The 24027-nt window shown below is 36.7% G+C and overlaps 1 protein-coding gene across 6 annotated transcripts in view; it reads right to left on the reverse strand.

Moving 5' to 3' along the window:
• PTPRK (protein tyrosine phosphatase receptor type K) overlaps positions 1-24027 on the reverse strand; it is a 612566-nt gene that overhangs the window by 261718 nt on the left and 326821 nt on the right. For all 6 annotated transcript variants that reach the window (XM_070795548.1, XM_070795550.1, XM_070795547.1 and 3 more), the window contains exon 6: positions 10542-10716. In XM_070795548.1, coding sequence (XP_070651649.1) covers positions 10542-10716 — 175 coding nt within the window. The remainder of the gene's footprint in view (positions 1-10541; positions 10717-24027) is intronic.

The raw sequence follows: 24027 nt of genomic DNA on the forward strand, positions 1-24027 counted from the left end.
TATAAAACAAAATCAATGAATTTTATTTTGTACTAGAAAATAACTATCATTTGACTTTTAAGTATTTGGGGAAAAAACTGAGAGAAACCTGAATAAGATAAGAATGTGAAAATATGCATTTATTTGAGGGGAAAAAAAGAAAATCCAGGTGGAGGAAATAACAACTATAATAGTATAATGGCAGGAGGATGCTTGCTGTGGATTAAGGAGGTGAGTGATAGAAAAGAAATTGTGAGTGGTACTCAGAGCATATTTCATTTAAATTCTTTGGACCAGAAAAGCACTGTGATTTTTCTTTTTCACTAATGTGAAGGAAATTCACTGGAGGGGGTAGCAGGTAAAATAAGAACAGTAATGGTTCCTTCCATATGCATAAGAAGACCATAGGAAATCCAAGTGGCAATTAGGAAAATGTAAATAACCATGTGGGTAAAATTTCTTCCTAACAGAGGTACAGGTAATTATTCATTTGTTGTTTCTTTGTTGTTTTAACACAAGGACAGATTCTGTGCCAACACAACTAAATCTAATTCTGAATTGCACAACACTACAGAAAAGACAACAAAGTATGTTCTTAGTTGAGGGCTCAGAAGGCAGAAAACAAAGCAAAACAAAGTTACCTTCTAAATGATATCCTAAAGTTAAATACAACCCTGTCCTACAGCCCATGAGAGATAAGACCACCTCTGTAGGCCATAATTTCTCTAAAATGAACATCAGAGGTAAGTGAAAGCTGGATAAGGAGAGGTAGTAATGGATTTATGCACTGAGAAAAGCTGCTCATACTTTGCTACAATTATTTAATCTCTGTCTAGTCCTCAGCCTCCAAATCCTCATGTTCAACATGAAAATGTTATAATTTTTTTCTTTTTTATAAAAACTAGTTAACTATGAACTAAACACAATCCATGCACAGGATTAAGAGAATATAAATGTTTATCTGTACTTATTTGTGTTGACCTTTGACTGTTTTTATTTCTTACTAGTTCAAATGTTTCTCAGAAAAGGAAATAACATGATTTATATGAACCCAAATGGAAAGTTCTTTCTACGGTAAAAATATGATAAACTTTGCTGAATAAGTTGGTTTTGACTGATTTACCTGATATTTACTTCCACTTAACATGGCATCAGTGGTTTCTGTTTCTGTGTATTTACTAGTTTGTGCTTAGAAAGTCAGGTTCCTGATGCCATTTCACTAGTAAGCAGAATGTGGATTAGCTAGTTTTTAAAAAGATGTGAACATCTAACTTGAAAACAGTTTATGTTAACTGAAAAAAAGCTTAACACTGAAACACCTGTCAATCATACACTGGTTGGGAAGTCTGCTATTACCAACTCTAGAAGATTGAAGTGGTGGAAAAGTGGAAGAAATTCAAGATCTACAATTAATGGAGTCCAGTCCAACCACAACACTTACACCACCATCAGCACACACATACCGCTGAAAACTATGAATTTTCTCTCTGCTTTGATGATTTACTCCAGTCTATCAGCTATAGAGCTTCAGTTTCACATTTGATAAGACTCTCATAGTACAAATTATATACCACATTATAGACCAAAAGAGTGCTTAATAAGTTTGCTAAATATCCATTGGTATATTTTCTACTTATTGGAGGATATTATTTTTCCCTCTATAAATTAAAGATCTGATCAAAATCAAAGTCAAAATTCTGTGCCCAAATATTCAAGAATTCAACAATCTCCTATACAATTAATTAAATTATAAATTGCTTGAGAGCTGAGATTATGTCTGGGGTTTCTTTGTAATTTCCTGATGCCTATTATAACCAATTTAGTGAAAGTGAAGTGCCAGTGAAAGTCGCTCAATCATATCTGACTCTTTGCGACCCCATGGACTATATATACAGTCCATGGAATTCTCTAGGCCAGAATACTGAAGTGGGTAGCTCCAGGGAGCTACCAGGGTTTGAACCCAGGTCTACCGCATTGCAGGCAGATTCTTTACCAGCTGAGCCACAAGAGAAGCCCAAGAATAGTAAAGTGGGTAGCCTATCCTTTCTCCTGTGGATCTTCCTGACCCAGAAGTCGAACCGGGGTCTCTTACACTACAGGTGGATTCTTTACCAACTCAGCTATGAGGGAAGCCCCTTACCATTTTAAGTACTCAATAAAGGCTGTTAGTTGATTTTTCAATGAAGTTACAAATTGACTTCATTGCCTCCTTTTTGGTTTGGGCTAAGAGAAAGAAAAAGAATGAGCATGGAGGGGAATATAAATTACAAAATCTGGGAAGTTGACATAGATCCTTCAGAAGAAATATTTATCATGAACTCCAAGAAAATAGAATTGAGAGGCTCAGAAGAAAAGTGTAGACCTATCATCAGTGCTGTGAAATCAAATTCCCTAGGGTTCAACAGGGGGCTTCCCTGATGACTCAGATGGGAAAGAATCTGCCTGCAATGCAGGAGACCTGGGTTCAGTCCCTGGGTTGGGAAGATCCTCTGGAGAAGGGCATGGCAACCCATTCCAGTATTCTTGCCTAGAGAATCCCCATGGACAGAGGAGCTTGGTGGGCTACAGTCCATGGGTCTGCAAAGAGTCGGACATGACTGAGCAACTAAGGACACTGAGTTCAACAGAAGGAATTATTTGGCATGCAGATCATTCTGTGTCCTCTTTGATCCTTCTTAAATTCGTAAGTAGAAAGCTCCAACAAAAGCAAAGTCCTCAAAGACGCATTCCAAAAAAACCATGATCAGTGCCTCAACTGCTAAACATTACATGAGATTCACCTATGCAAATACACTCAGAAATTCTTCCAGAAAGAACTCTGACTGCATTTTCATTTTTAAAACAAACAAGAAAATAAATAGCATGAAAATCACTGCTCTAGTGAGACAAGTGCTGTACTCTATCACTTTCATCAAAGAGCATAAGGGAACACAAAACAGGAGAAAATTAATAGGAAAAATTATTTGGAATAATGGAGCACAATAGTGGATAGAACAGTGTTTCAGTAATAAAATAAAGGACATCCAGTATCTTTTTGCTCATTTAGAGTTTAAAAATGTACCAGACATCTTGTACATTGAATGGAATCACCTGAATTACAAGCAGCTCCTATGGATGAGAGGAGACTCCAAATGTTCCTTTTACCATACTCAAGGGTACCAATATAGCATTTTTACATATGCCACATTTGTGGTCTCCTCCAAATTTGACACATTTGGTATCCCTTGACTGACTGCAGGCATTTTCCTAATGTAGGGGCAGTTGGGGGAAATTTGTATGTGGTTTATACTTATGTTCTTATACTTCAGATTTTGTAAAACAAATGCTTAAATTGAATTCTCCAAGATAACTCTAAATTTGCTATCAAGATGATCAGTTTTTACAAGAGAAGCAAAGAAAAGGGATTTTTAAGTCACTGTTAGAAAAAGAATCTATACATGAATTCAAGAATCAGCTTGAATGAAAACCAGCTGTGCTATGAAAACTAGCTAACAATCAATAGTGTGTGGTATTAAAGAGAATGCTAAAGGATGCAAGCTAGAAATTTCATGGCTTTTCAACCACCAGCTAACAAGAGTATTAGAATGTGTGTTTTGCACTTCTCAAGTGCCCTTGTTTCTATTATAAAAACACTAAAATGAGAGTCAGATATGATTTTTAACTGATATATACAAAAGACTACAACAAGTTAGTTAAATCAAGATTGTTTTTCAAGTGAGAAAAAATTCATTCTAAACAAAAAGTCACCCTCCTAGTTCATATAAAACTGGTTCATATACAACAAAAAACAAACAGCCATCATCTTTTCCTCTATCCCAGTAATCTTCCCTCCATTAATCCCAGGTAAGGGAGGGATGTAGTTCATCATTCATTCCTTATATCTTTAAGAGTCAGCCCCACTGCTCTGACTTCAGCTACATTTTATTTATGAATTTTTAGAATAGTATCAGTTGTATTTATGTAAAAAATATGCCAAATGCTGTAGCAAACAAAGACGGACTGCTGCTGCTGCTGCTAAGTCACTTCCGTCGTGTCTGACATTGTGCGACCCCATAGACGGCAGCCCACCAGGCTCCCCCGTCCCTGGGATTCTCCAGGCAAGAACACTGGAGTGTGTTGCCATTTCCTTCTCCAATGCGTGAAAGTGAAAAGTGAAAGTGAAGTCGCTCAGTCTTGTCCAACTCTTAACAACGGACTAGACAGACTCTAATGGAATATAAACTACATATGATTACAATAAGGGTAGAATCTGAAAGGTTCAAATGCAAACTTAGTGTTAGTTGGGACAGCTTTCCTTCACAGGTATAGTGGGTAAGTTGTACAATAACTACAAGCAACTCCATTAACAGTGCGTCATTCCCCACAAAGTCCCACTTTGTACTGTTACCTGACTTATTATGATAACGCCCTTCTCCTACATTACCAAGTTCCAAACTCTGCATGTCCTTCAAGGTAAAGTTGTACCTTTTGTGAAAAACATCCTCAGTTCCTTTTTTATGTGAGTAGACTCCCTCTGAATAACAATGATATGCTCTGTAGTCCCACTTACAAAAGTCCTCTACTGGCCATTCCAGTTGTCTCTCCATATGCAGTCATGCAATTTTTGATACATGTGAGAGGTGGTAACCTTTCTATCCTCATGTGGATGAGACCAAAGAAGTGTATAGCCATATGGCTATCCTGTGACCATTAAGGGACCTTGACTTAGTCAAAACTATGAACTTTAGAAGGAAGAACTGGAAAGAACATGGATCTTTCATGACTAAATGAACCAACCCTGAAGCCTATCTCTGCACCTTTCAGTTATAAAAGCCAGCAAATACACTTACCCTTAATTTGTATTGTCCTGCAAAGGCAAATACCAACAACAATCCAAAGTCCTTATGATTCTAACACTGAAATTTGCTTTACAGGGCCACCTCCACTGGTACATGTGTTGACATTCACTTCATTTTACAGCTAGAGGTCAGTGGTAGTCATTAGGAATAGATAACAAAATTAATTGAATATGTATGTTCAGAGAATTTTGATAATGGCTATTATACACCACTGAAATGTTGTCTGCTACTACCGCTAAGTCACGTCAGTTGTGTCCGACTCTGTGCGACCCCATAGACGGCAGCCCACCAGGCTCCCGTCCCTGGGATTCCCCAGGCAACAATACTGGAGTGGGTTGCCATTTCCTTCTCCAATGCATGAAAGTGAAAAGTGAAAGTGAAGTCGCTCAGTCGAGTCCGACTCTTCGTGACCCCATGGACTGTAGCCTACCAGGCTCCTCCATCCATGGGATTTCCCAGGCAAGAGTAATGGAGTGGGGTGCCATTGCCTTCTGAAATGTTGTCTAAGCAACAACAAAGACAAAGAAAAGACTATGCCTTTCACATTAAAGAACTTCAAAAATGTAATTAAGAGTTTCACAGAAGGAATAATACAAAAGCATAGTTAACAAATGGGAATAGAAATTGAGTGTCAGTTGTAGCAATTAGAATTTTATAAAAGTTTATTGTGGGTCGGTTGGCTAGAAATTTAGTTGCATCTTTGATTCAGCCAGGTGGAAAAGAAAGGAGATCAAGAATGAGAATCTACTTTATGTCTAAGGAGGCCTTACAAATAGCTGAGAAAGGAAGAGAAGCTAAAGGCAAGGATAAAAGGAAAGATATACCCATTTGATAGAGAAGGCAATGGCACCCCTCTCCAGGACTCTTGCCTGGAAAATCCCATGGATGGAGGAGCCCAGTAGGGTGCAGTCCATGGGGTCAGTAAGAGTCGGACACGACTGAGTGATTTCACTTTCACTTTCCACTTTCACTTTTCACTTTCATGGATTGGAGAAGGAAATGGCAACCCACTCCAGTGTTCTTGCCTGGAGAATCCCAGGGACGGGGGCGCCTGGTGGGCCGCTGTCTATGGGGTCGCACAGAGTCGGACACGACTGAAGCAACTTAGTAGCAGCAGCAGCAGCAGTACATTGTCACTCTGCATATTTAACTTATATGCAGAACACATTATGTGAAATGCCAGGCTGGATGCAGCACAAACTGGAATCAACATGCTGGGGAAAATATCAATAACCTCAGATATGCAGATGACACCACCCTTATGGCAAAAGGCAAAGAAGAACTAAAGAGCCTCTTAATGAAAGTGAAAGAGGAGAGTGAAAAACTTGACTTAAAACTCAACATTCAGAAAACTAAGATCATGGCATCGGGTCCCATCACTTCATGGCAAATAGATGGGGAAACAATGGAAACAGTGAGAGACTTTTATTTTGGGGGGCTCCAAAATCACTGCAGATGGTGACTGCAGCCATGAAATTAAAAGATGCTTGCTCCTTGTAAGAAAAGCTATGACCAACCTAGACAGCATATTAAAAAGCAGAGACATTACTTTGCCAACAAAGGTCTGTCTAGTCAAAGCTATGGTTTTTCCAGTAGTCATGTAGGGATGTGAGAGTTGGACTATAAAGAAAGCTGAGTGCGGAAGAACTGATGTTTTTAAACTGTGGTGTTGGAGAAGACTCTTGAGAGTCCCTTGGACTGCAAGGAGATCCAACCAGTCCATCCTAAATCAGTCCTGAATATTCACTGGAAGGACTGATGCTAAAGCTGAAACTCAAATACTTTGGCCACCTGATGTGAAGAACCGACTCATTAGAAAAGACCCTTATGCTGGGAAAGATTGAAGGCAGAAGGAGAAGGGGACGACAGAGGATAAAATGGTTTGATGGCATCACCGACTCAATGGACATGAGTTTGAGTACGCTCTGGGAATTGCTTATGGACAGAGAGGACTGGCATGCTGCAGTCCACGGGGTCGCAAAGAGTTGGACACGACTGAGCAACCAAACTGAACTGAACTGAGCATTCCATTGTGTATATGTACCACATGGCAGAAACCAACACAGTATTGTAAAGCAATTATCTTTCAATTAAAATTTTTTTTAAAAGAATGAGAATCTATAATATAACAGACTACAGGTGGTGCTTTTCATCTGAAGTTTATAAACATTTCAATGTGTATCTCACATTTTTTATACTTCTATCTTGTAGAAACACTGAGCAAAACATCTGCTCTTCATTTCATCTCTGTAAAAACTTCTTTGTCAATAAAGATTGGCTTCCACAAACCGAAAATGTTATCATTACTCAAAATGATCTGGAAGCAAAGCTAAAATCATGATAAAGTCTATTTCAGCATTTTTTTTCTTCCTCTGGCTGTGGGAACACAGAGATCAATACTCTTCAACACGAGAATTCTGCAGGGAAATTTTCATTTGTAACAAACAGCACCCAAAAAGCCTTAAGCATGCCCTGTCACTTTCAGTTTAGGAGAAAATGCACTAATAAACTCTTACCCTTGGGTCATCTTTGACAACAGGCAATACTATGCCAGATCTTATTAAAGACTATTCATATCACTGCCCCCAAAATTTCCTTTAAAATTACCATCTTTTGTATCCATGTAACAGGATGTCAGCTTTGAAAGTGCCAATGAGAGACAAGACTTGTCACCATAGTTAATTCTCAGCACTATTTCAACACCAGGAGAGCTGACCCTAAAGGGTGTATTTTGTGGGTACCAATATTTATTTGGTGCTTACTGAACAAACAAGAGAATGTATTGTTTCATATTAGTTTTCAAATCAAACTGCAAGCAAAGTATCACCTGTAAGTGTTAAATATACATCAAAGTAAAATACATGAAAAAGAAAAAGAACAGTGCCAAAACTATCAAAATATATTTCTAAAATGTAAACAGATTCTGGATAGTACATTCACAGCACCATCATGTCGTTACCCAACAAGTACAATATAAAGTGTAAAACCAAATATAGGTTAAATGGCAGGAACGTCATAAAAAAACAAAAAGGAAAAAAGGGGAAAGAAAAATAGCTAAGATTTTCTATGAAATTCAGAGTTTCCTTTTATAAATGTTATTGAAAAAATTAGTTACTTCTCAAGTAGCACTCCTGGAATAGCCATAATATAGATTCTCTAAGCAAAGAAAAGCAAGCTCTGATAAAATCTACTTTTCAATTCAGATAAACAAGGAAGATCTAATAATCCAAAATAAATCTCTTTTAAAATAAACAGGCACTACATGGCTATCTGAAAGAAGGAAATTTACATTTAAAGGGAGCAACTAGCTAAGGCTTCAACTCTGCCTTTTATAACTGTTGAATACATCAGGGGCTACTTCTTCAAAAATTTTTATATCTTTAGATCTATATTTATGCCTCTCTCTCTTTATATATATATGGGTCTGGATGATCCTTTTATATATATGGGTCAGGATGATACCCTGGAATAGGAAATTGTACCCAACTCCAGTATTCTTGCCTGGAAAATTTCATGGGCAGAGGATCCTGGAGGGCTACAGTCCCTGGGGCCACAAAGACTCAGACACAACTGAGCAACTGAGCACACACACACACACACACACACATATATAAAACGGTAGGTTAGTCAAAAGCACTCTAGTTGCATTATTAAAAGCTACTGTCTCCTTCAGCGGCTGCACATCATGAATGCACATACAGCCCCGTGGAGAAACAGCGAGCATGATGACTCAAGAGCACACCCACCTTCTTGTATCCATAGCATATTAATTACTCTGAAGATTACCCAAGGACACCTTCAGGCTTTTCAAAGATACCGTCAGGCTCAGGTGAGAAAGATGTAGGCAAAGGGCTCACCAAAGATAAATATACAAACATATATGAATATATGTTAACTTGTTTACCTAAACACTGGAGTTAAATATTACCATATTTTCTTGTTAGTCAATGAACTGGGGCTGTGATTTCATGAACTAAAGCATGTGCTATATAAGGTGACTCTGGAGCTATAAGCAAAGTTTTATTTATAATAGAGTTCTATTCAATTTACAAAGATAAACTTCTCTTTTTTAATGAGCCACAGAATCTCTCAAGACAAAAGCATTATAAGCAGCTAATAGCATTATTTAATAATGTTAATGTGAGATAAAGCTTTGGTGGAAAAGAATGAGCCCAGCTCCAGGAGTTAAGAAACATGGAATTAAATTCTGGCTCAGCCAGTTATTAGATCTTTGTGGCCTTGGGCAATTATCAAATAGTCTGAATTTCAATTTTCTTCTGAAAGTACTAAAGGTTAAAGTATTAAAATCAAGTAAATCTAACAATGAAATAATACATGTAAAAGACATTGGATGTTAAGCATTATAAAATGTATTAACTTGAATGTGGATTATCTCATTTTCTCCTTCTAGCCTCTAAGCATTGACACTTGCCTTGCTCTCTGCTTGCTGATCCTTCTTTTTCTTACCCCTGCCCCTCAAAACTACAACCTTCATCTGAGCAACTTTTTCTCAACTTTCAGATTCTATCTCAAAGAAAGTCAATGACAAAGGCCTTCCCTGACACCTCTGACAAATCTCAGTCCAGATGGAATGTTTTTGTTAAAATCTGCCAAACTTCTCCTTAAAGAGACTTATATGGTTTATAATTATTTTCATTTGTTATTATAAACAACTGATACATGATAGTCTATTCATCAAAAGTTGCTTTTCCTCTAAATTTTCACATGGCTGACGTCCTCATTTTTGAAGGATTCAGCTCAGTTGTCATGTTCACAAAGAGGCCTTCCAGATCATCTTAATTAAACCATCAATCCCCCTCATTTTGTGTATTTATTTTTATTCATAACACATCCCTTGATGCGATACTACAGTTTTATATATGATGCGCCTATTATACCTCAGTGTTAAGCTACATAGGGAAAAGAAAGTGAAGTTGCTCAGTCATGTCCAACTCTTTGCGACCTCATGGACTATATAGCCTGCCAGGCTCCTCCATCCATGGGATTTTTCCAGGCAAGAATACTGGAGTTGGTTGCCATTTCCTTCTCCAGGGGATCTACCTGACCCAGGGATCAAACCTGGGTCTCCTGCACTGCAGGCAGACTCTTTACCATCTGAGCCACCAGGGAAGCCCTACATACACAGGGGAGGGTCTTTGTATTTTACTAACCATTGTATCTCCACAACCTAGAAGAGTGAACTATATAGGGACTCAGTCAATTTTCAGTGACTGTAATATACATTGTACTTGTACTTCTGCAAGTATAAGTACTATACTTATACTTACTTATACTATACTTATACACGTATAAGTACTATGCTTATACTTACTTATACTATACTTGTACTTATACATGCACTTGTACTTGTTTTTCAAGTATCCACTAAGGAAAAGTACCAATGTATCATAATCCCTCACCAATTCCTCTGGTAGCTTTAAATTGATGGCAAAATAAAGTATTATATGTATGTTTAGCCCTGTTCGAGTATTAAATAGATTCCTTTTGATAAAAATCACTTACTGAAAACTTGTCGGACACACCAGATAACAACAATCTTAATTTGACCTTAAGATATTTTCAGAACTTTTATAATGATATGGTTTTTGCAGTAATTTGAGATAAAGAGCACTATATTTAAAAATCAATCCAAATATCTACAAAAGTCGCTTTTGTTCTAATGAAGCCATGCAATTTCATGAAGTGAAAGCAATTTTACTTTACCTCTTACAATAAGTTGAGCAAAATTGGACACACCAGAACCTCGTTCTGACTGAGTTACACAGCGATACAAATCCTGATCAGTTTTTGTCACTTCTTGCAATCTGAAGGAAGCAGCAAATCTTCTGTGATTGATGTTCTTAGTCTGAGCCACAGGTATATCTTCACCATTTCGTCTCTGTAAACAAAAACCAATCTTTTATAAAACAGGGTTTTAACATTTCCAGAAATTTAAAGCATCCTGGCAAACAACATCTGTGATAACTTATTATTTGTTAAAATTAGGAGGAAAATATTCGTGTAGCCCCACAAATTTTCACTATTGTCTTTCAATCAGAAAAAGGATGTAAGTTAATATTGGTTTCCCTTAAGGGGTGTAGTGCTAAACTATAATAGTAATCTCAGTTTTCCATAAAATTTCTATTAGCCCAGAGTATATGAATTAGCAGGACAGATAATGGCTTCTTGGCAAATAATTCACTGCCATCTCCCTTCTCCCAGGTTTTATATATGTAAAGTCTTCTTTTAGCCCTTATACTGCACTGCATGTGCTTATTAGATTTGTCCCTTTCAGGAGACTGAGACCATGGTCAATGCATCTCAGTATTCTAAATGCATAGCATGCGATCATGACAGGATGACTATAAAATACCAATGAATAATTTACAGTCAAGCCAAAATGTGTACTCTTTGCAAACTTTTATCTCTTTGGCATTAATGACAGCCAATTTATACCATTTAAAAGAAGTAATCAAAGGAACCTAAAAGTTAAAAGCATATCTGTCAACTTTCAAAATGAACTATTGGAAAACGTATTTATAATATCAGGATGCCTCACACAAGACCATAAAGAATGTGGTTGACAAATTCAACTACAATAAAATTGCTAACTTCTATATATTGAAAGATATCATATATAAAGTGAAAAAAGCAAGCCACAAACCATGATAAGATTATTTGTCATGAAAAAAGCCATCAAAGATAAACAGTCAGGTTATATAAAATTCTTCTACAGTTCAATAAGGAAAAAGACAAATAATCCTGTCAACAAATGGAGAGGCTATAAAGAGAGAAAATGTGTATGTATAATAACCATGAAAAGAGATCCTCAGCCCAAATTTAAAAATTCTTTATATCAAAGATAGCACAAAGGGCAAAGGAAAGCCACAACTATGAAAGATAAATGGCCATGATCCTCATTCTCACGTCTGGTACATAAAATGCTAAGTATTCCTGGTATCCTTTTACATTATTTGATGTATCATCTCATCAAATAGTGTAAAACAGACTAGTAAAATTACCTATGGAAGTGTAAATGGTTACAGTCATGTTAGACAATTATTTGCTACTATCTAGTAAAGCTGAAGATGCATAAAACATAGAACCCAATAGTTCCATTTCTACATTTGGATCACCCTTTCATGTGTGATCACACATATGTACAAGAATGCTCAACTCAGAATCATTTGTAATAGTTAAGTATGGGAAAGATCCCATAAAATATACCTGAGTAGTGGATAAATGAACTGAGATTTATCCAATCAGTAAAATTCAACATGGCAGTTAAACTAAGCAAACTAAAACCAGTACAGTCCTGGTAAACGCACAACATCTCCTATATTCCTCTGAAATATGTTTAAATCTTAGGGAAAAAGTTGTTTAGAAAAATTAGGACAAAAAAGCAAAGTGTCAGTTTCTATTAAATTAGAGTGCTGGGCATATTAGTGGTTAATTTTTGCTTTTTTTATAAATTTTTTTGAATGTTTGAAATACTTTGCATTTTTAAACTAGTAAATAATAAAGGAATTAAGTATTTTAATAAGTTTTAAAATGTTAAAATCTACTGTATCTTTAACACCCTTCTCTATATCTGAAATGATATGTACATGCATATTATCTTGTATGTATGCATGTGTCTATATACTTATATATCAGATCAGATCAGTCGCTCAGTTGTGTCCGACTCTTTGCGACACCATGAATCACAGCACGCCAGGCCTGCCTGTCCATCTCCAACTCCCGGAGTTCACTCAGACTCACGTCCATCAAGTCAGTGATGCCATCCAGCCATCTCATCCTCTGTCGTCCCCTTCTCCTCCTGCCCCCAATCCCTCCAAGCATCAGAGTCTTTTCCAACGAGTCAACTCTTCGCATGAGGTGGCCAAAGTAATGGAGTTTCAGCTTTAGTATTATTCCTTCCAAAGAAATCCCAGGGCTGATCTCCTTCAGAATGGACTGGTTGGATCTCCTTGCAGTCCAAGGGACTCTCAAGACTCTTCTCCAACACCACAGTTCAAAAGCATCAACTCTTCCGCCTTCAGCCATCTTCACAGTCCAACTCTCACATCCATACACGACCACTGGAAAAACCATAGCCTTGACTAGACAGACCTTTGTTGGCAAAGTAATGTCTCTGCTTTTGAATATGCTATCTAGGTTGGTCATGACTTTCCTTCCAAGGAGTAAGCATCCTTTAATTTCATGGCTGCAATCACCATCTGCAGTGATTTTGGAGCCCAGAAAAATAAAGTCTGACACTGTTTCCACTGTTTCCCCATCTATTTGCCATGAAGTGATGGGACCAGATGCCATGATCTTCATTTTCTGAATGTTGAGCTTTAAGCCAACTTTTTCACTCTCCTCTTTCACTTTCATCAAGAGGCTTTTGAGTTCCTCTTCACTTTCTGCCATTAGGGTGGTGTCATCTGCATATCTGAGGTTATTGATATTTCTCCCAGCAATCTTGATTCCAGCTTGTGTTTCTTCCAGTCCAGTGTTTCTCATGATGTACTCTGCATATAAGTTAAATAAACAGGGTGACAATATACAGCCTTGACGTACTCCTTTTCCTATTTGGAACCAGTCTGTTGTTCCATGTCCAGTTCTAACTGTTGCTTCCTGACCTGCATACAGATTCTCAAGAGGCAGGTCAGGTGGTCTGGTATTCCCATCTCTTTCAGAATTTTCCACAGTTTATTGTGATCCACACAGTCAAAGGCTTTGGCATAGTCAATAAAGGAGAAATAGATGTTTTTCTGGAACTCTCTTGCTTTTTTGATGATCCAGCGGATGTTGGCAATTTGATCTCTGGTTCCTCTGCCTTTTCTAAAACCAGCTTGAACATCAGGAAGTTCCCAGTTCACATATTGCTGAAGCCTGGCTTGGAGAATTTTGAGCATTACTTTACTAGCGTGTGAGATGAGTGCAATTGTGTGGCAGTTTGAGCATTCTTTGGCATTTGCCTTTCTTTGGGATTGGAATGAAAACTGACCTTTTCCAGTCCTGTGGCCACTGCTGAGTTTTCCAAATTTGCTGGCGTATTGAGTGCAGCACTTTCACAGCATCATCTTTCAGGATTTGGAATAGCTCAACTGGAATTCCATCACCTCCACTAGCTTTGTCCCTAGTAATGCTTTCTAAGGCCCACTTGACTTCACATTCCAGGATGTCTGGCTCTAGGTCAGTGATCACACCATCATGATTATCTGGGTCATGAAGATCTTTTTTGTACAGTTCTTCTGTGTATTCTTGCCATCCATTCTTAATATTTTCTGCTTTTGTTAGGTCCATACCATTTCTGTCCTTTATCGAGCCCATCTTTGCATGAAATTTTCCTTTGGTATCTCTGATTTTCTTGAAGAGATCTCTAGTCTTTCCCATTCTGTTGTTTTCCTCTATTTCTTTGCATTGATCGCTGAAGAAGGCTTTCTTATCTCTTCTTGCTATTCTTTGGAACTCTGCATTCAGATGTTTATATCTTTCCTTTTCTCCTTTGCTTTTCGCTTCTCTTCTTTTCACAGCTATTTGTAAGGCCTCCCCAGACAGCCATTTTGCTTTTTTGCATTTCTTTTCCATGGGGATGGTCTTGATCCCTGTCTCCTGTACAATGTCATGAACCTCATTCCATAGTTCATCAGGCACTCTATCTATCAGATCTAGGCCCTTAAATCTATTTCTCACTTCCACTGTATAATCATAAGGGATTTGATTTAGGTCATACCTGAATGGTCTAGTGGTTTTCCCTACTTTCTTCAATTTAAATCTGAATTTGGCAATAAGGAGTTCATGGTCTGAGCCACAGTCAGCTCCTGGTCTTGTTTTTGCTGACTGTGTAGTGCTTCTCCATCTTTGGCTGCAAAGAATATAATCAATCTGATTTCGGTGTTGACCATCTGGTGATGTCCATGTATAGAGTCTTCTCTTGTGTTGTTGGAAGAGGGTGTTTGTTATGACCGGTGCATTTTCTTGGCAAAACTCTATTAGTCTTTGCCCTGCTTCATTCCGTATTCCAAGGCCAAATTTGCCTGTTACTCCAGGTGTTTCTTGATTTCCTACTTTTGCATTCCAGTCCCCTATAATGAAAAGGACATCTTTTTTGGGCGTTAGTTCTAAAAGATCTTGTAGGTCTTCATAGAACCGTTCAACTTTAGCTTCTTCAGCGTTACTGGTTGGAGCATAGACTTGGATTACTGTGATATTGAATGGTTCGCTTTGGAAACAAACAGAGATCATTTTGTCATTTTTGAGACTGCATCCAAGTACTACATTTTGGACTCTTTTGTTGACCATGATGGCTACTCCATTTCTTCTGAGGGATTCCTGCCTGCAGTAGTAGATATAATGGTCATCTGTATTAAATCACCCATTCCAGTCCATTTCAGTTCTCTGATTCCTAGAATGTCGACATTCACTCTTGCCATCTCTTGTTTGACCACTTCCAATTTGCCTTGATTCATGGACCTGACATTCCATATAAGTATTTGCCTTGATCCATGGACCTGACATATATATACGTATATATACTTATATATACCTGCAGATAAAAAGTCCAAAATTTAACATTGGCATTTTTCATTCATTGAGTGTTTTGTTAATTCTTTGTTCCTAACCCACAAAGAGTAAGAGCAGCTTATACTCACCAGCCCTAAAATATAAATTCATAAAATGCAGCCTGAATTCTCTTTCCCTATAATCACATAACAAACAAAAAAACTTTATGCATGTAAATCTCAACCTGCATTTTTTCAGTTATCACATTATTTAATATTAATTTTCCAATGAGAAGGCAGACCATGACTCAGCACTCATACAGCTACATGCCCTCACCTCATCTCCCCCAATTTACACCTCCAGTGGTGCTCTCCATCTTCCACCACCTTTCTTACTACCATTTATAGTTCTCAGTTCTTCCTTTGGAAGACCAATCAACTCCCACTTCCTACTTGCCTTCTAAATTATCTTACTTTGCACAAACACACTCACATCTTTTAGCACTTTCAAGATGGATTTCAAAATCCATGTTCTTCTGTGATGAGTTTATAAGTATACCCTTAATGTTTTACTCTCAATAATGATTATTTCATCTTTCCATCTTCGTTGTCATTCATCTCACAGTAACACTTTCCTCCAAACTTTTCCCAAAGGATGGCACAGTGTCTTCTACTTTATCCTCTATCCCAGTTTCTCACTTGCATATCGCTCTTTCACAATCCCACTCAAACAACCTCTTAACTTCTGGAATTCCCAGCCTCTGCAACGACTTCCAATCAATTATCTACCAGGTCAAATTACCCTCTCCACCATAGTTCTGTGAATATTCTCATGATCCCAAAATTCACGTAGGCCTCCGCAATGCTCAACAGCCTTCACTACTACCTGGTTCCTGTGCTAAAACAGCTTTCTCAATCTGAATCACAGTTGCTGCTGACATTGTCTCCTAGTCCTTCAGTCTTTTGCATTGTTAGTGAGACCTCACTTTCTGACCCTAATTTACTTTATAAGCAGTGATTTCAGACATTTTCACTAGCCTGGAAGAATTCCAAATTTTTAAAAACTTTCCATTGTTTCTGTACTGCCAATATAGGATCTACTCTATTTCTCTGCAACAGTTACAAGACCACTACTGACTTCTGCTGGAATCAGTCATTTGCTCTTGTGAAAAATCTGAATTACCCCACAATGGACACCAACAACTCTTAGGTATTCCTAGATGAGGCCCATAATGACATAAGCTATGAAGACAAACAATGTCCTCTCAGCCTCGAGCTCACATTTCATCAATTTAAACATACTCTTCTACCTGCCATCCCCACTGAAACTGTCATGAATAGGGTCTCAGAAACTCAGAGATTATCATAAAAATGTAACCCGCATTTCTACCTTGAATCACTTCTATAACATATTCTATATCTGGATGCCCTTTTACCATTTTGTGTACTGAAATCATCCTGAAGGTAGGGTTTCAGATCTTGCATTTTTTTCTTCCATAGCATCATATTATGCAATATATTATTATTTTGTGGAAAAAGTTCTTTGTTAAAATGTACTAAATTCATACACATGATATTTTTAAAGGTAAGAGTCATGTAAAACTTCCTGAGGCTTTCATAAGTTATTATAGCAAAATATATAATAATCATTAATTAAAATGAATACTAAAGGGAAGCTACAGAAATATAGAACCTCAAGGACATCTAGAGATCATTTATACAAAGTTCTTTCTGAGCTAAGCCACAACTTAGAGTTGCTGAGGGCTCTACTTAAGGTGATCCCATCCGGAGATCACTAAGTTCATTACACTGTGTTTGTACATGATTTTTATTATACTAATAAAGCGATAACATGTATATGCTTATATAGGATACATATTGTTGATATAATTAATGAGTATAGTACACTTAAGTGCTAATTATCTCTCAAAATAACAATAAAATAATTGTAGTCATAATTTCAGATTTTTCTTCAAAAATCACTTAATAAGCTCCTCCATGTCCCTCATGTTATATTAGCTGTTATCCTGATTCTATCACTGTTCTCTAATTCAAATTTTCTGTGATAGTCACTTTAATTTATAGATTATAAAATCAAAATCCAGAAAGATTAGAAATGTGATACATATATAGCCTGTTAGTAGCAGGATTAAAACTCAAAACTAGGTTTAAAGATGCAAAATTTAGTAATATTTCCTCTAAAATAAACCAGAGCTGTTTTTACTTCATTTGTATCACAGGTCCAGTCAAATGAGCTGATTATTTGTTGTTAAGTCTTGATCAATGCATTTTATCAATGAGAAAATGTAGTCTACTACACTAGACATTGCTTTATGTACTTTATTTGCTTCAAGTAATGCATTTTATTTACTTCAAGTAATGCATTAAAGTTAAAAGGAGCAGTTTATGGCATTTACATTTCAGAATTCAAAAATAATGATAACTTTTTATTTTATAATCTAAAATAATAGATCTTTGCCTGCCTACAAAGTATCAATTTAGCAGAGTAGGCAGGGCTATGAAAGACGGAAAAAAGTAATGGTAATTTTATCCCTACGCAGCAGTGTTCACGTATAGTTTTCTGCCTTTATAATCTTCATTTCCAGGCTCTTTATTCTGCTTGGAGATTTTTATGTGATTTCTCCATTGCAAAATCCCCAACTCTGAGAAATACTAAGAACCACAAAATTATATGATCCAAGGATTATAACCTAGCACTTTGCTGTCTTCATTCCTCTTCTTTCCCCCGCCCACCCCAGATCCTTGTCATGCTTTCTTATTTAGTCTCTAGTATAGGTTGTTGAGACTCATCGCTTACCAAGTAACTCTAGGCAAGTCACTGGAATTGCTGACTATTATCAGTCCTCTAATTAAACTAAGTAAGCTTCATCATGCAGGGTACATGCAGTATTTATTTGTCAAGTTCAATTCCTGGCATAAAGTAGAGTGGTAATATTGGTTATTTCCCAGTATTTATTATTGCATTAGCATTAGGATCACCTGTCAGATTATTACAAATGCAAAGTTTAGAGAGATCACTTTAGATCTACTGAATCAAAATCTATATTTTTACAAGATCCATAGGTTATGAATCAAGATATTTCAGCTTGAGACAATTGGTCAAAAACAATCATGGAGGTCCAGTTCCTATGAACAGTTGACAGGTCTAAAAATGGGTGTGATCCTGGCCAATTAGAAATAATAGGAATAAGCCATGTTATTTCCAGAAAGATATCCTCACTTCTAGAGAAAGCACAGTGGGTCCTCTTCTTTTTCTCAATGTCATGAATAAAATGATGAGGATGTCACATTAAGGAGAAAAACAGAATCAGGTTCTTGATTATGTATCTAAATGGTGCCCGAAGCTTCTCACCCAAGTCTGCCCACTCTCACCCCGTGGATGTAATACCATTTAATAAATCCTCACTTTACTCTCTTGAGAAAAATTTTAAAAATTTTAAAATGAAATGATGTCAACAGTTCTTATAGCCCCCCTATTTCTGGATTTCCTGTTAATGATATAACACATTTGGTTCTCTGTTACTTTCAGCTTGAAATCCTAAAGGTTAATATGCTATGGTTAAAATATGGAATAGTTTACTTCAGTCTCTCTTTTCAAAACTTGAGGAATAAAATTAATCCAATTTAATTTTAAATTAAATAATGTGGTACATAGAACACTTGCAGAGATTATTTCACTCTACTGACATGAAGAAAAATTAAATTACATTTATTGCTTTCTTTTTCACTACGTTTCATAATGATATGTGTCTCCTCCATCCTCTTAAGAGCTGGAAAAAGGGCAAGTGATTGTTTTTCTATGTTTTGCATTTAAATTCCTATAGAATAATATTTAGGGGACTGCATATAATTTTTCAATACCAGTGCTCTTTACAAAACTAATCTGTTTAAATTTACCCACTAAAATTAAGGTTGATGTGAATCAGTGAATCATATAACAATCCAGCCAAGGACCTGAGGATTTCTTCCTGGGACTTGTCTGCCATATGAATTTTTTTTTTCTTTCTCATAGATATCATAGAGATAAAGCTATCATCAGCAGCATTATTATTGAACAATTAAATCAAAGAATTTTAGAAACATGAAAGAGTATCACGACAAAGATTTAGACATTTATAAATTTAAAAAATTAGAAAAAAATTGTTACTATTTTGAGAAAAGCACTCATTTATATCCATTATAAATCATACTGACTTCAGTAGATTAAACAATAAGGAAATAATGTTCCTTTAGGAGAAATTACACTAAAATTATAATCCTAAGTTCACCACCCATTTACTATATGGCAATGAAAAGACTGAACAAGGTAAATGATATTTGACACAGGAAAAAAGGATGCAAATATTGTAATTCTGACATAAGGCAGGAAATGTGCTGGAAAATCAGGAACATTAGCCAAGCTTAACAAAAAATAAAGTCAGTTATCAAACACGAAAATGAATTTTAACCTAAGAAGCAAAGGCATCTTTGCGATGTGAGGACAAGGCGATCAATATGAGGAACCACACAAAGAGGTCATGAGTAAATAGACAGAACTATAGGAGATGACTCCTATGGCCTAGTCTTGAAATGACTACTTATTAGCTTCACAATTTCTCATTACTTCTCAAGTCTCTGCCTTTTCATCTAAAAATGGGGACATCAATTTTGTAAAGGTTTATTTAACAGAGATACTGAGAATAATAGGTGAGATAACTGTGTAAAAGTTCTAACTGCAAATTCTAATAATAGCAATATTATGAAGATAAAACAATATCTAAGTGAATAATATATTTGATAATTGTGATGCTCTTTTAATGTATCAACCTGACAAGGCTACAGTCCCAAGTTATTCAATTAATACATTAACTAATTATTTGTCTCTACTAAGGTATTTTGTAGATGGGATTAAAGTCCATAACCAACCAACATTAGGTAAGCGAGAATATCCTAGATAATCTTACTTAAGAGTAGATCAGAGGCCTCCCTGAGTAGAAGAAATTCCACCTATGAATAGCAACTTTAGTCTGTGGCTGAGTATTCCAGTCTGCCCTCTGCAAGTGCTTGACTTATAGACTTTAACTTGCCTACCCAGGTTCCACAATCACATAAAACAATTCCTTGCAACAATAAAGCTATCAAAGAAGACTGAAGGCATATCAAAAGGATTCAGGAGCCAACCACCAGCAAAAAGTGGTATGATTTGAGTTTAAAAAAACAGTAGCAATTGCAGTACATTGAAGTCCATTAAATATGTATAAATCCATGAGTTCATAATAATAAAAAGAAAAAAGAAGAATCTGTCGTCTTTGATGATGATAGGAACCAACCAATTATACTGAAAACCAATAATTAAAGAGTTGAGAAGCTACCATCCCTTTCTTTAAATGAACTGTGTCATTGTGTAGTCAAATAGTAGATGATGAGAAGCATGTCTTCATTAATTAAGCAAAACACAAAAGAAATAATAAAACCAGAATATCATAACTGACAACCTCCAGGAATGAATATAGGCATTAAGCACCAATTGGTATCAGGATTGAAAAAAAAAAAAAAAAGAAATGAGACGTTTTGTGCCTCTGGTAATCACACTATGTACCACCTCTTGTACTGCCAGAGAATCAAACCTGAATCTAGATCTGGCTGCCAATTTTCAGGAAATTCAAAGGAACATGAACTGAAGAGGACATTTGTATGCAATCAGTAGAACGCAGACTGTGTGAAAACTACAAGTCAAATGGCCTGGGTTGCTCAACAGATAAATTGGGAAGGAAAAAAGGGCACAGGAAAAATATAGAGATTAACAGGACTTTAAAAGATATATTTTTAAAAATAGACAAGATTAATCTATAGTGTCTAAGGAGAGTATATATATGACAAAAACCATAAGAAAAACAAAGGCTAAAAGTCATGATAATTACTATTTATAGGGGTAGGGAGATGACTCAGTTGTGTCTGAGATGGAGAACTTGAAAAGAGCCTCTAGGACGGCTGGTAGTCTTTTTCATGATCTGTGTGGTGGGTATCTTATAAAACTTCACTGAGTCATAGTTTTCACTTCTTGTGAGGTTTCTCTATGTTTAATTCTAAAATAAAATAATTTTATAAATATTAGATATTTAAATCAGACTGCTTTTCATTAAGAAGAGACCCAGCCCACTGCCAGAGCCCCATATTGTAACACTGGTCACAGGAGCTCAGTTAAAAGTTGTAACGTGCTTGACATGACACACCTGAGAAACACACTGAAAGGAATCTTCTGCCAGCAGTAGGAGAGTGTATCACTCTTGTACAGAAAGAACAGTCAATTGTTATTTATCGATATTGATAAGAAGAAATCCTTGAGCTTCTACACTGCCAGGCTTTTACAGATATGTTCAAGGAATAAAGAAGACAAACAATATTCCACACATTATTCATATATAGTCAATTGTGTAATCTGCAGACAACAAATTCAGAGTTTATGAATAATCAAAGAAAGAAAACAATGCGTTATAACTTTGAGGAACTGAACTTTTGATGGTAGAAAGCCACACAAAGCCAACCAAAATGACCTCAGGAATATTTAGCAATTCTAAAAATTAAATATGATTACACTTTCTGATGGTCTTTGTTACATACATATATACACCCAAAATGGAAAGGGTAAAAGATAAACATAATCCATGATACTTGGTCAGTGATTTTACTTCAAGACCAATGATTATAATTCTTTACATGAAGTCAAGAGGGAAGATATAACGCCATGAACTCAAATAAATCAATGTCCTGAGAAAAAACAGGACTGACAAGAATCATAGCTATTAGCTACCAAATAGATCATGGTCTTTTAAGTGGAGTAGAATTAATTGTAAATCAAACTGGAGAAGGAAATGGCAACCCACTCCAGTATTCTTGCCTGGAGAATTCCATGGACAGAGGAGCCTAGCAGGGTACAGTCCATGGGGTCGCAAAGAGTCAGACATGACTGAGTGACTAACACTTCACTTCAATACTTAAATAGGATAAACAGAGAAAATTAGAATTAAGCAGCAGGCTAGTGATCATCTATCAGTTTACAAGGAGTCAGGAAAGTACAATAGACATGTCTGATACTCTTCTCTAATGCTAGTCCTGCTCTGTGAGCCACAGGATACAGGAGGCAAGGTGGGAAGCACCAACAGCCTTTTCTTAGATGAACTCTCCTAAGTGAAATGAGGCACACCCAGAGATTTAATTTGGCCACAAGCTTCAGACTGTCTTGGTAAGCTTTTTTGAGGCTAAAAAGAGTGAAAAGGAATGAAAACGTTTCCCCATTTTTCACTTCTATTTAGGAAAACTCACATGCAATTATCAAGGTAGAAGGGGAAACAAGTAAATGATTGGGTCGAACAGGCAAATTAATTCCCAGACAGAAAATGAGAAAACAAATTCACAGACTGTCAAAAATAAATGCTTAAGGCAATTAAAAAACCTTTATTACTCTATAATATTCTAGTAATCTGTCTTTATTATTTCACTCACATCCTCCCAAACTCTTTCACCTGGTATCAACCTGATCCAAACTCAACAGTCTTCTTTCACGGGTCCTTCTCCTTCTCTCCTCACACTTTTTTTCAAAATTCAATGGCACAGTCCAATCCTAGGCTCTCACTACGCGATATCTGTAGTGCCAGCAGTAGTTTCTTTCTTGCTTTTGTCCCCACCATGGCCTTGTCCCATCTCTTCCATAAACTGTATTTACCTCTACTTCCCATTGTGAACCTTCCACTGTAAGAAGATTCATCTCTTGATATTTCCACCCAATACACACACACACACACACTAAACTGCAGTGATGAGCATGCCCACTTAATCCTTGCTTATCCATGTCCTGTATGTCTTTCAGTGTGTGTGTGCTCAGTTGCTCAGTCCTGTTTCCAATCCCATTGACTGTAACCCTCCAGGCTCCTCTATCCAGGGGATTTTCCAGACAAGAAGACTAGAATGGCTTGCCATTTCCCCCTCCAGGGAATCTTCCCAACACAGGGATTGAAACTGCATCTCCTGCTTTTGCCCTTTAAAGACTCAATGAAATTTTCCTTAACGATTTCATTAAACTTACTCCAATCTTTGGAGTGCTCTCTCAACTCTGAAATAGCACAGGACTTAGATTCCATATGATCTCTTACTCAGTTATACCAGTATCTCTCAGGGCTGAAAGGAGCTTTAAAAAGTATTCAGGCTCATGCTTAAATGTCCTCGACATCTCTAGCAAATGCTTATCCAGATTATGCTTGGCTACTGTCACTAATTGTTAATTTTACTGCCTCCTACAGTAGCTCATTCTAGGTTTCAACAGCCCTGCAATTACAACGGTCTTCCTTATAATCAGCTTATATCTTTCACCAAATAGCTTGAAACCACTGGTTATTACTGTACTTTAGTATCTATAAAAAAAAAAAAAAACAAATTAAATGCCACTTCTGTGTCCCTAGTATTCTACTATTTGGAGAAATGTATCCATTCTCCCAGTCTCAAGATAACAATGTACCTTTAGCAATTCTGACATAATTTCTCTGACTTTACTAATGGTTCTGGTAATTATATACTGCTTTTTGTTATTCTAATATTTCAGATATGTGTCAGCCACAGGGCCAATAATCTATAAAATGTTAGAACTTTCACCAAGATAATGTCAGAACTATCACCAAATCCAGACATTAGTACAATTTCACCATATTTCATTCCTTTCTTCCCCT

Source organism: Bos indicus, chromosome 9 (assembly GCF_029378745.1).
Source record: "Bos indicus isolate NIAB-ARS_2022 breed Sahiwal x Tharparkar chromosome 9, NIAB-ARS_B.indTharparkar_mat_pri_1.0, whole genome shotgun sequence".
Classification (NCBI taxonomy): Eukaryota; Metazoa; Chordata; class Mammalia; order Artiodactyla; family Bovidae; genus Bos; species Bos indicus.